Source organism: Budorcas taxicolor, chromosome 12 (assembly GCF_023091745.1).
Source record: "Budorcas taxicolor isolate Tak-1 chromosome 12, Takin1.1, whole genome shotgun sequence".
Lineage (NCBI taxonomy): Eukaryota > Metazoa > Chordata > Mammalia > Artiodactyla > Bovidae > Budorcas > Budorcas taxicolor.
Window position 1 is genome coordinate 73,318,478 of NC_068921.1, and position 12,433 is coordinate 73,330,910.

Consider the following 12,433-nt stretch of genomic DNA (forward strand, 5'->3'; position numbering starts at 1 on the left):
CTTGGAGAATTTTGAGCATTACTTTGCTAGCATGTGGGAGGAGTGCAATTGTGCAGTAGTTTGAGCATTCTTTGGCATTGCCTTTCTTTGGGGTTGGCATGAAAACTGACCTTTTCCAATCCTGTGCCCACTGCTGAGTTTTCCAAATTTGCTGACATACTGAGTGCAGCACTTTCACAGCTTCATCTTTTAGGATTTGAAATAGCTCAACTGGAATTCTATCACCTCCACTAGCTTTGTTTGTGGAGAAGGCAATGGCACCCCACTCCAGTACTCTTGCCTGGAAAATCCCATGGAAGGAGCAGCCTGGTGGGCTGCAGTCCATGGGGTCGCTAAGAGTCGGACACAACTGAGCGACTTCACTTTGACTTTTCACTTTCATGCATTGGAGAAGGAAATGGCAACCCACTCCAGTGTTCTTGCCTGGAGAATCTCAGGGATGGTGGAGCCTGGTGGGCTGCTGTCTCTGGGGTCGCGCAGAGTCGGACACGACTGAAGCGACTTAGCAGCAGTAGCAGCAGGTTTGTTTGTAGTGATGCTTCCTAAGGCCCACTTGATTTCTCATTCCAGGATGTCTGGCTCTAGGTGAGTGATCACACCATCATGGTTATCTGAGTCATGAAGATCTTTTTTGTTCAGTTCTTCTTTGTATTCTTGCCACCTCTTCTTAATATCTTCTGCTTCTGTTAGGTCCCTACCATTTCTGTCCTTTATTGAGTCCATCTTTGCATGAAATGTTGCCTTGGTATCTCTAATTTTCTTGAAGAGATCTCAAGATCTCTGGTCTTTCCCATTCTATTGTTTGCCTCTATTTCTTTGCACTGATGACTGAAGAAGGCTTTATTATCTCTCCTTGCTATTCTTTAGAACTCTGCATTCAAATGAGTATATCTTTCCTTTTCTCCTTTGCCTTGTGCTTCTCTTCATTTCACAGCTATTTGTAAGCCCTCCTCAGACAACCATTTTGCCTTTTTGCATTTCTTTTTCTTGGGCATGGTCTTGATCACTGCCTCCTGTATAGTGTCAGAAACCTCTGTCCATAGTTCTAAAATATCACCCATAATTTAGGACACTGCTTTAAACTGACTTTATAAAAAAATTCATTAAATGTTTATGCTTCCAGACTTCTAAATTTCATAATGTACTTTATCTTTTCAACTTTTCCTGTGATTAGAAATTGATGTTAGAGTTTGTAATATAATTTGGGTAGTGGCATCGGGTGTATCAATGCATCATTTTTTGTTATGTTATAGCTGACAGTATTTATGGTTGTGGCATCCTTTTCTCATTTTCATTTTTGAAAAATTATGTGGTTTACATTTTGAAAATTACTTATGCATGGTGTATTTTATAAATGCATTTTTACACAGAAAAATGTTTATGTATTAAAACTCAGTAGCAGCACAGATAACTATAGTACAGCTCTGTTGGTGATGTGGTTTTTGCATCTGGCATATAGATATTTTTTGGCAGGAGTTTTAAGATTTGGAACTGTTTGGGTGTTGGTGTCACTTTTTAAATAGTCTTCTGAAATAGTTGCATCTATTTCACTTAAAAAAAAAATTTATTGATTGATTTGGCTGCATCAGGTCTCAGCTGGGGACACATGGGGTCTTCACTGGGCCCGCAGGCTTAGTTGCTCTGTGACATATGGGATCTTAGTTCCCCGATGAGGGGTCAGACCCACATCCTGTGCATTGAAAGCCCGATTCTTAACCACTGGACCACCAGGGAAGTTTCGCCTCTGTTTCAGTTTTATGGAGTAGTCAGACACAGGTTTTGTTTTGAGATTTTATCCTTAAGAAAGCGCAGTGCAGGTTCCTGCAGTGAGGATGCGCTGCCTCTCATCTCTGCAGCATGGTCTTAACGTGGACAGTAACACTAGGGGCTGAAACATTTCTTTGGTAGACCTTGCAGAATGTCTTAGGTATATCTGGCATGAATGAATGTCTAAAGTGGTGGATTAAATGGTAGACATGAATGAAATGATAGATTTCTTCAACTGCTTGGTAAGAAAACCAGTATCACACTTAACATAATTTTGCTAAATCCATGGGTGCATTAATTTGGTACTTAAACATATTGTGGTGCTTTCTCATTGAATTTAAACTTGTGAAAAGGGGATGAACATTCCTTTTGACATTTACTCAAAAGGGAGCAAAGAATATTTTAGTGACTTGCCGAAGGTCACAATCCAGTGCAGAAGATTGTAAACTTCTTAAGGATAGGTACTATTTTACTGTTGTTATTATTATTACTATTTTAGTCTCTGGTGGGGCTGAGTAAAAGTTTGAATGAATGAAGGGATAGAGTTGGGTTAGCTGAGAGCAAGAATGAAAAGTTTTTTTTAATTAATTAATTTAAATTGGAGGCTAATTACTTTTCAATATTGTGGTGGTTTTTGCCACACAGTGACATGAATCAACCACAGGTGTACATGTGTCCCCCATCCAGAACCCCCCTGGCACCTCCCTCCACACCCCATCCCTCTGGGTCATCCCAGTGCACCGGCTTTGAGTGCCCTGTTTCATGTGTTGAACTTGGACTGCTGATCTGTTTCACATATGGTAATATACACATTTCACTGCTGAAGAATGAAAAGTTTTTTGTACCTCCATAGAGGTGATGTTCTTTCTGCCTCCTGCTGCCTCCGTTTACAGCGTCACTTGTAATTGGCTTTCTGATGTTTTTCTCCAGATAGTAGTTGTATTTTTCTTTATCAGGGCTAATTTTCTCATATTTGAATTGTTTGACAGTTTTAGGATTAGATTAGACTTTCATTTCTCACATTCAAATTTTGAATAAACTAGTAAAACACTTTGACATGTTTTCGAATGAAGTCTAATACTTCCATATGTAGGCTTGCTTGCATATAATTTAAATAATGAACTGTGTTGTCTCTGGATGGATAATAGGGAAAGTTATTATTTTCAATGTTATCAAATCTTATAATGTGAGAAACTAAGGATGTTGCTTAAACCAGTTCTTGTTCAGCTGCTCCTTTATGTATAATGATACAGAAATGGGCACGGATTCTGGGAACTGATAGTATTTTAAGATGAAGAACCAGGAAAGGCTGTTTTGATTTTCCATTTAAGTGTCCCTGTATCACTGAGCACATTGAATCTTGATTCATATGTTGAGCCATTGACATTTGATTCCTTGTTTTTAATAGGTTCAGTGTTATAAATTGGGCTTCCAATCCCATTTTATATCTTAAAATACCTAAAAACTGAATAGTAAAATAAGGGAAAGTGAACGTTCCCCCCCCCCCAAATTTTATGTAGACTTTTTATATGGGGATATCAAATACATAATAAAAAGCTTTCTCACCCATAATCTTCTCTGAAGGTTTTTCTGCATAAAAACATTTGACCATGTTTTTCCCTGGCTGCCTCATTCTTTCACTTTTTTATTGTAGTGAAATATACAAATCAGAATTCCCCGTTGTAACCATTTTTAAGCCTGTGGTTCAGTGGCGTGAAGCGCATTGGCATTGTGGTGCAGCCACCAGCACCATCCATCTCCAGAACTTGTTCATCATGTCAGAGTGAAGCCGTGCCCATTATGCAGCTGTTTCCCATTTCTGATCCCCTTCTTTTCTCAGACCTGGCCAGCCAGCACTCTAATGTCCGTCTTTAAAACTTTGACTACTCTCGGTACCTCATAGAAGTGGAAACGTACTCTGTTTGTCTTTTGTGTCTGGTTTATTCCACTTATGATAGTGTCTTCAGGCCTCATTCATACTGTAGCATTTGTCAGAATTCGATTCCTTTTTGAAGGCTGATTCATACCCCGTTGTCTGTATATGCCACATTTCATTTGTCCACTCGCCCGCCTGTGGGCATTTAGCTTGTTTCCTCTGTTGGGCTGCTGTGAATAATGCTGCTCTGGATATGGGTATACAGTTACCAGCTTTCCATTCTTTTTCTTCAGGGTTATACCTTAATAGTTTGTACCGCTTGGTCCCCTCCCTCTGTATTGCCCCTCCCATCTTCCCTCTTCCCGCTGGTAACCGTTAGCTTGTTCTTTGTATCAATGAGTCTAGTTATACCGAGTTCATTGTATTTTTAAAGGTTCCATATATAAGTGATATTATACAGTATTTGTCTTTCTCTGTCTGACTCACTTTGCTCAGCCTGATGGCCTCCCAGTCCATCCATGTTGCTGCAAATGGCAAGATTTCGTTGTTTTTCACACCACATCTTCTGTACCCATCATCTATTGACGGGCACTTAGGTTGCGTCCACGTCTTGGCAGTCAGCTTTCCTTTCTTTTGAATGGGTACACCTGGAAACGGGGTTGTTGCTTCATGTGGTAATTTTGTGTGTGGTTTTTGAGGACCGTCTGTGCTCTTGTTCACAGTGGCTGTGCCATTTCACATTCCCTCTTACAGGGCACAAGGGCTCCCATCTCCACATCCTCGCTCATACCTTCCGCCTTTCTTTCTTTGCTCCCTTTTTCCCTCCCTCCATCCCTCCCTTCTTCTCTTTCTTTCTCCTCCCTTTCCTTCCCTTTCCCTTCCTTTCCTTTTTCCTTGCTGGCTGCTTGCCTTCTTTCAGATGTTACTGACTCTCACCTTGCTCTCTGGGCTCACTCTCCTGTCCATTCTCCTTCATCCTGTGGTCCATACCCTTATTTCTTCACTGCCATTTTAGTTGGAGTTTGGGAAAGAGCAAGGATTGCACATTCAGTGTATCATTGTAACTGGGAGTCTATAATATTCTAAAATCCTGTGAATAAGTGTAGAGTCCATATTCTCAATCAGTATTTCACTTAAGAAAATTTCAACAAGCATAATTGCATACTTATAAAAGTTGAGTTGAATATAGTTAACATTCTAGATCAGAAGTTGGGAAACGTTTCCCCTGAGGGGCCAGATAATAAATATTTCAGGCTTTGCAGCTATATAGTGTCTATATTTTTCTATTTTTTGGACAGCTCTTTAAAAGTGTGAAAAATATTCTTAACTTAGTCTGTGGCTTGTTTTTGGCTCAGAGGCTACAGTTTGTTGAACCCCAGTTCTGGATTTATTTGCAGTAATCTTATTAGGCAGAATGACCCAGTATTGATGAAGAAGTTCTTTTCTTAATGCTTTTCTTAGTAGAAGTGCAAGCTTTAATACCGTTAAGGTGATTTGGTTTTTTTGAATAAAGTACTGCAAGTTAATATTTATTATTTTAATTTTCAGATGGTGACCCTGATAACTATATTGCTTACTATCGGAGAGCTACTGTCTTTTTAGCTATGGGCAAATCAAAAGCAGCACTTCCTGATTTAACTAAAGTGATTGAATTGAAGATGGATTTCACTGCAGTAAGTGCACCTAAACTTTCTTAAAAGGAAAACTTAAGGAAACTTGGAAGAGGTAATTTGTTTCTTACAGTGAAAATTGGCATGCTAGGCATAGCTGGAGGGTGTAGAAAGCCACTGTGATGTAGTGGACTGGGCAGCAAGAGAAATTCAGTCCTCAGGATCACAGGTGTGTGTGAAGGAGGCACAGTGGAGTGGGACATCAGGTGATTTTCAGGAGCATTGCAGGCAGATTCTTCACCATCTGAGCTACCAGGAAAGGCCAGGAATACTGCAGTGGGTAGCCTATCCCTTCTCCAGGGGATCTTGCCAAACCAGGAATCCAACAGGGATCTCCTGCGTTGCAGGCAGATTCTTTACCAGCTGAGCCACCAGAGAAGCCCAGAAGTGCGGCAGTGATGTCAGCTGTGTGGTTTAAAAGGTGTCTGGGTGGAGGATGGGGTGCAGGCTGAGAAATGAGCTGATTGAGAAACTGTTGAATTAAGAGGCTGTCAGGTGACTGACGGCAGTTTCAATTAAGGCCATAGTGGGAAGAATAAAGAAGAGGGAGCAACACAATTAAACAGTGGTCTGTGATGAAGATACAGCGTGAATTAGACAGAGTCCTGCCCTGAGCCAACACTCAAGCTTCAGAAGTGGAGGAGTTTATGGTCTAATAGGATATCTTGACAGTTGGCAGGTCACTGTAATGGCTTAAAATAATAGCACCCAATTATAGTCTCAAAATTAATTTGGCAGTTCATTTATTTGTGTGTTTGTGTCCTGCTGTAATCCAGAAAGGATCTGAGATGACTGATTAGATGTGGGTGAATGTTTGGTTTGGAATAATTGTATTATTTTAAGATGGAATTCACAAGTGTCACATTTTGTTTATTACTTTACCCAACTAAGCATAACTGTCCACAAAGGTTTTAAGTAGCTCATTTTCCTAGTATTATAGTATTTATTAGCCAGTTGAAGTGGCTTTAATTTTGCTTTTTATGTGTGTTGATGCATTTAACAAAGGATTTAGGGAAATTTTTATGTACTGTGAAAGTAATATATGTCTTACTCAAATGTTGGTGTGGTTTCTGTCTTATGGTAGGCGTTCATCATCGGAGAGTTGGTATTCTTGGAAGAGATGGGACTGAGCACATTAGAAGCGGAATGTCAGAGTTGACTGATGGATGTTAAAGAGGCATTGTTATTCTGGTTATAGTGGAGTAAATATGTGCATTAAGAGTTAATAAAAAAACAAAAACTATGTCCAGAGCTTTGATTGGTAAAGTCCCAAGTGACACGTTTTATTAGAATTGCAAAAAGTCATTATGATGTCTTAAAATACTTTTTAAGTGAGATATAACTCACATATCATCAAATTCACCCTTTTTTAAAGTGTATAGTTTGGCAGCTTTTATTGTAGTATATTCACAATGTTCTGCAAACATCACTCTTATCTAGTTCCAGAACATTTTTATTAGCCCCAAGGAAGCGCTGTTCCCATTAGCTGTCACCTCCCATTTCCATCCTAGCCCTTGGCAACCACTTCTCTCTGCCTCTATGGATTTGTCTGTCTTGGATATTTCATGTGAACAGAGTCATACAATGCATTGCCTTTTGCGTCTGTCTTCTTTCACTTAGTGGCACGTTTTCGAGGTTCATCAACACTAGCATCCGTCAGTACTTCATCCCTTTCTATGCCTGAATAATATTCTGTTGTATGGACACATCATATTTGCTTCTTAATTTATTAGTTGATGGGAATTTGGCTTGTTTCTACTTTCTGGCTGTTGTTTTGAGCATTCATGTCCAAGATTTTATTTATTTGATATAGTAAAAAATATTTTTAAGGAAGCAGACTCTAACAAAATTTATAAGTAGTCATTGGTTCTAGGAATTATACTCAGAGGGCCAAGTGATGTAGGTATAAGAAAAATTAGTATTTCATTAGCTCATTTAGTTTTATTCTTTGGGTTTAAAGAAAATTTGGTATACTCAGTATACTCTCTTTTTTCTTTTTTAGGCAAGATTACAGAGAGGCCACTTACTACTCAAACAAGGAAAACTTGATGAAGCAGAAGATGATTTTAAAAAAGTGGTAAGTTCCGTTTTTATGTTGTTCTGCTAAGATTAGAGTGAACATACTGAACTTATTTTTTTATATATTAAGACATTTTAATAGTTTTATACCTGAAAGGGAAAATTGTTTGGTTTGTTTATGTAAGAATCATAGTTCCTGAATTAATATTTAGTGACTGACATCAAAGAATCACTTTAACGGATGGAAGATAACGTGTATGGAACAGATAAGTAATCCTCACTGGGTTTATACAGCTCATGTTCTGCTTCGTCCTCCATGAGATCTAGACATGTCAGCTGAGCTATTCTGAAAGCTGTCTGAGTGACCCAGGAAACCCTTTATCTGATTTGAAAGGGATAGTGAAACAGATTCACAACAGGACATTTTGTAATCAGCCACGTAGCTGCTTTACAAAGTGTAAGTCATTTTGGATTTGTTGAGGGAGATGTTACAGATCACATGGAATTGAAGGGATTATACCCTGAAAAAGGATTTGAAGAGACAGCTAGCTGATGTCTTTATACCTTCATGGGGTTTGTTTTAAGACCCACTTGTTTTGTTCCACATGGATTTGATTCTGGAGTGTTCTAGAAAAGAGATATATATATACACATATGTGTGTGTGTGTGTGTGTGTGTATGCCTTTCATTGTTCATTATTTGCATTTTTATAGTTTATCAAAATGCTTAGTTACTGTGATGATAACCATTATGAAAATAAAAGTTAAACTTCTGTTTGCATAACCTTTGTCACAATACTCAGTCGTATGCAGACAAATCCAGAACACATTAGATATTAATTGTATTGAATCAGAAGCCGACACTCATGGTCTTAATGAAATTCAGTGTCATTTTCAGCATTTTGCCATCATTTGTCTTTTGTGCTTTATTGATTCCTCAAATCCAAAACCCTGTGGTACACTGTTCAGCATCACACACCGATGAAATCTGCCTGGAGGGCACCTGACAAATTGCCATTTTGCCCCCGTCTTTCACTGAAACACGTTAGCTGATCAGCAGCTCTCTGTCCAGAAGCCCGTGTGCCTTCAGAGGAGGCTCCAGGCCCGCAAGGTAGTCAACATGCTAGTGGGACAGATGCTCCGGGTCACAGTCTTTAGCAAATGGGAGGTTTCTCAGACTGTGAGCTTCATAGATCAAGTGCCATAAAAGAAGGCATCTCCTGACCTGAAGAGAGAGATGTGACAGGGAGGGAGGAAGCAAGTGCCCAGGCCTCAGTGGGCACTGGGGCAGGAGACGGTGTGTCCAGTCTTCTGAGGAACTTGGAGCTAAACGCAGAGGCTCAGCACTGCCCACTACTGGCTGGACACTTGATCCTCGAGGACTGCTCTTCAGCCATGTTTGTATGCTCTTCTGCTTAAAATAAACAAACAAAAAAATTTAGTGTCATTTTATGTTTATCTAATATTCCCTGCTGCTTGGGAACTTGTTAGAAAGGAGCTTGAAGGACAGGTGGCAGGGAGTCAGTAGTGCTGGAGAAACTTTACCTGGCCCAGTCCTCTAGACACACAGCAAGTGTTGTGTAAAGATTTGTTAAATGGATGAGTGATAAAACATAATAATTAGTTTCCTTCTTTTTAATAAGTGCTTAAACTTAGAGTTCTTTTTCCAGTTACAAAGACTAGAGTAGCCTTTTAGAAATAACACAATTTAGAATAAAGCTTTAGCACAAATTAGTCCTTACTGGGCATTGGATGTATCCTTTTGGCAAAGTGTGGATGTATCTTGAGTTAATGTCTTTTCTGTCATCAATATTAAAACCTCTCAGGAATGAGAATGGGACTTTAATGAAACTTCACACTTGTGATTGTTCTCTAACAGTCACACTTCTGCTAATGTGTTCTTAAAACTGCCCTTGTCACAGGGTTCTTCCATGAGAATGTCTGCCTGTATTGAATGATCTTTCCTTTTTAATTGAAATCTTTATTGAGAGAATTATAGATTCCCATGCAGTTGTAATCATTAGTACAGAGAGATCCTGTGTACTCTTTACTCAGTAACCAGTTTTCCCCAATGCTAATATCTTAGGAAACTATTGTATGATATTGTAACCAGGATGTTGACGTTGATACAGTCTACCAGTATCTTGACTGTGTTAATGGATACAGGGAAGTGTATAGAATTAAATACACACAAATAAATGAATATTCATTTCTTAGATTCTTGTGCATTGATTTTGTATCCTGCAACTTTACCAAATTCATTAATTAGCACCAGTAGTTTTCTGGTGGCCTCTTTAGGATTTTCTGTATGTAGTATCTTATTTTCCAGTTTGGATTCCTTTTACTTCTTTTTCTTCTCTGATTGCTCTGGCTAGGACTTGCAAAACTAGGTTGAATAAAAGTGGTGAGAGTGGGCACCCCTGTCTTGCCCCAAATCTTACAGAAAATGCTGTCAGCTTTTCACTGTTGCGTGTGATGTTAGCTGTGGATTTGTCAGATGTGGCCTTTATTATGCTGAGTTATATTCCCTCTATGCCTACTTTATGAAGAGGTTTTTTTTGTAATTATTAATAGATGTTGAGTATTATCAAAAGCCTTTTTTTGCATCTACTGAGATGATCATATGGCTTTTATTCTTTAATTTCAGTGTAGTATATCACATTGGTTTGCAGATGTTGAAAAGTCCTTGTATTCCTTGAATAAATCCCGCTTAATCATGGTGTATGATCCTTTTAATGTGTTGTTGGAGTCAGTCTGCTAGTATTTTGTTGAGGATTTTTGCATCTGTGTTCATTATTATTTTTTTCTCTGTAAGATAGTGACCATGGTAAATAAGAAATAAAGTATTGTAAAATAGGTAAAGGTTTGGCTGAAATGTAAAACACCAAAGACGAGAAGGGATATCAAGAAACATGACAAAAGGAGGGAGGGAAATATCAGCAGGGTTCAGTTTCCACATGTGACTGTCCTCGAACATGAGAGGGTATGAGAGGGTAGTTGAGAAGAGTGAACACCCTTGGGAAAAGAGTGAAAAGCTTCATCTTACTTAACCCTCTTTGAAACTCTCCCGAGTTACAAGTTTAAATCTTTAGTTTGTTCCTCAAACTTCTTTCTTAAACCTCTTTGGAAGAATCTCTCTCTCTCTCTCTCTCTCTCTCTCTCTCTCTCTCTCTCTCTCTCTCTCTCTCTCTCTCTCAGCTCCCGCCCCCACTCGCCTCCTTGTCCTGATGAGGCCCCGATGCAGCCTCGATGCCCTGAGCCCTCTCCTCTTGTCCCATCCCTACTGTCTGACCATGGAGTGAGGCTGAGTCCTCCACCCTCCTCCTTCCCCTCCCTCACCTGCCTCCAGGGACGATTGTGAGGAGGGGGACAGACTTTACAGTTTGGGAGAGAAGAGATGCAAATCCCATCCAGAAGAGGCAGTTATCTGTAAGCATCTACCTTTACCCAGAGCAAAGTGACAGTGCACACCCGTTTAATACCCCTTCCAGCGAGGTTCATCGGAAGGATTCGACTACCCTGAGGATGGTAAAACAAAGACAAGCCGGCCACGGCCCAGAGCAGAGCGGCTTCCTTCAACTTGGACAATTTAGTCACGCAGGGAAAACCCACCCCAGAGGGAGCTGAGGTTACCAGTTTGTAGATAGTTATGAATATTTGGAGTCCTAGACATTCCTTCAAAAACTGAAGATTAAAACGACAGAAAAAAATATCTGAAGTATCCTCTCAGAAACAAAATGGAGAAATGCAGACCTTTTACCAAGAATTAATATTCTCAAGGTTTCTACAGTGTTCTGTCCTACCAGTTAGCTAGTGGAGGTGTTTTTTAAACATGAGTCCGCTAAAAGGGGAAATGGTGTGATTGGAGAATTGAAGGAGAGACATTTCTAGAAATAACCTACTGGCGTTTGCACCTCACCCAAAATGGGAGAAAGCCCATTAATTACAATTTTCATCTTAGTAGAAACATTAGATTTCAGGAATTAAATATAACTGTAATCTCAAAAAAATTTTTAGAAAAATTAGTAGTTTCTTAATGTAGGCACTTTTTTTGTTTTTTTTCCTGAGCCATTAGACTTAAGACTTTTCCATCTGGAGGAAGAAACTATTAAGAGTGACTGTACGGAGAAGGCAATGGCACCCCACTCCAGTACTCTTGCCTAGAAAATCCCATGGATGGAGGAGCCTGGTGGGCTGCAGTCCATGGGGTCGCTAAGAGTCAGACAGGACTGAGCGACGTCACTTTAACTTTTCATTTTCATGCATTGGATAAGGAAATGGCAACCCACTCCAGTGTTCTTGCCTGGAGAATCCCAGGGACTGGGGAGCCTGGTAGGCTGCCGTCTATGGGGTCGCACAGAGTTGGACACGACTGAAGCGACTTAGCAGCAGCAGCAGCAGTGCTAGAGGCCCAGCTGGGGGCGGGACTGAGCTGTAAACAGACACGGGGATCTTACTGAGGTAGCAGAAACTGTCTAAAACTGTGGTAATGGTTGCATGCTTCATAAGTTTGTTAAAAATCATAAAATTGCACATTCAAAGTGAGTGAATTTTATGGCATATAAAATATACCTTGGTGACGTTGTCTTAAAAAAAGAGGCAATATACAAAACTCTTAAAACCACTTCATAGGCCTTTTAATAAGCTGTTATTCTCTTATTTTTCTCTGTAAAGTCTTCCTTATTGTGCCTCAACACCTCTGGCATCAAATCTTTTCTTATACCTCTAGAAAAGTGCCCTTCCTTTCAGTTTTCCTATGCATTTCAGTATTGTGTTGCAATTATTTTATACTTAAAAAGTAAATCCTTAAGAAACATAACTAGAAAGCAAAACACATGAAGCTCAAGTGTTTCTGCAGAGCCGTATGTTAGAGAGAGAGCGGTGCATCCCCTCATTCTCTCCCTTTTCGGAGTCCTAAGTCCATTTGCGTCCTGGAAAGCTGTGCTGCCCCCGTCTTCTGACTCCAGCCCCACTGCCCGCTCTCGTGCATCACGTGGGTGGGAGTGAAGATGCCCTGGCTGCTGCTCCCCACGGTGATCAGCACCCGGGGCTAGTCGTGGGGGGAAGCCGGGTGTGCCCGTGTTTTCCTACTGATCCCCCAG

At 40.0% G+C, this 12,433-nt stretch overlaps 1 protein-coding gene across 1 annotated transcript in view; it reads left to right on the plus strand.

Moving 5' to 3' along the window:
* DNAJC3 (DnaJ heat shock protein family (Hsp40) member C3) overlaps positions 1-12,433 on the plus strand; it is a 59,084-nt gene that overhangs the window by 24,805 nt on the left and 21,846 nt on the right. Inside the window, exons 3-4 of the mRNA XM_052650277.1 lie at positions 5,192-5,316; positions 7,316-7,390. Of these exons, the coding sequence (XP_052506237.1) occupies positions 5,192-5,316; positions 7,316-7,390 (200 nt within the window). The remainder of the gene's footprint in view (positions 1-5,191; positions 5,317-7,315; positions 7,391-12,433) is intronic.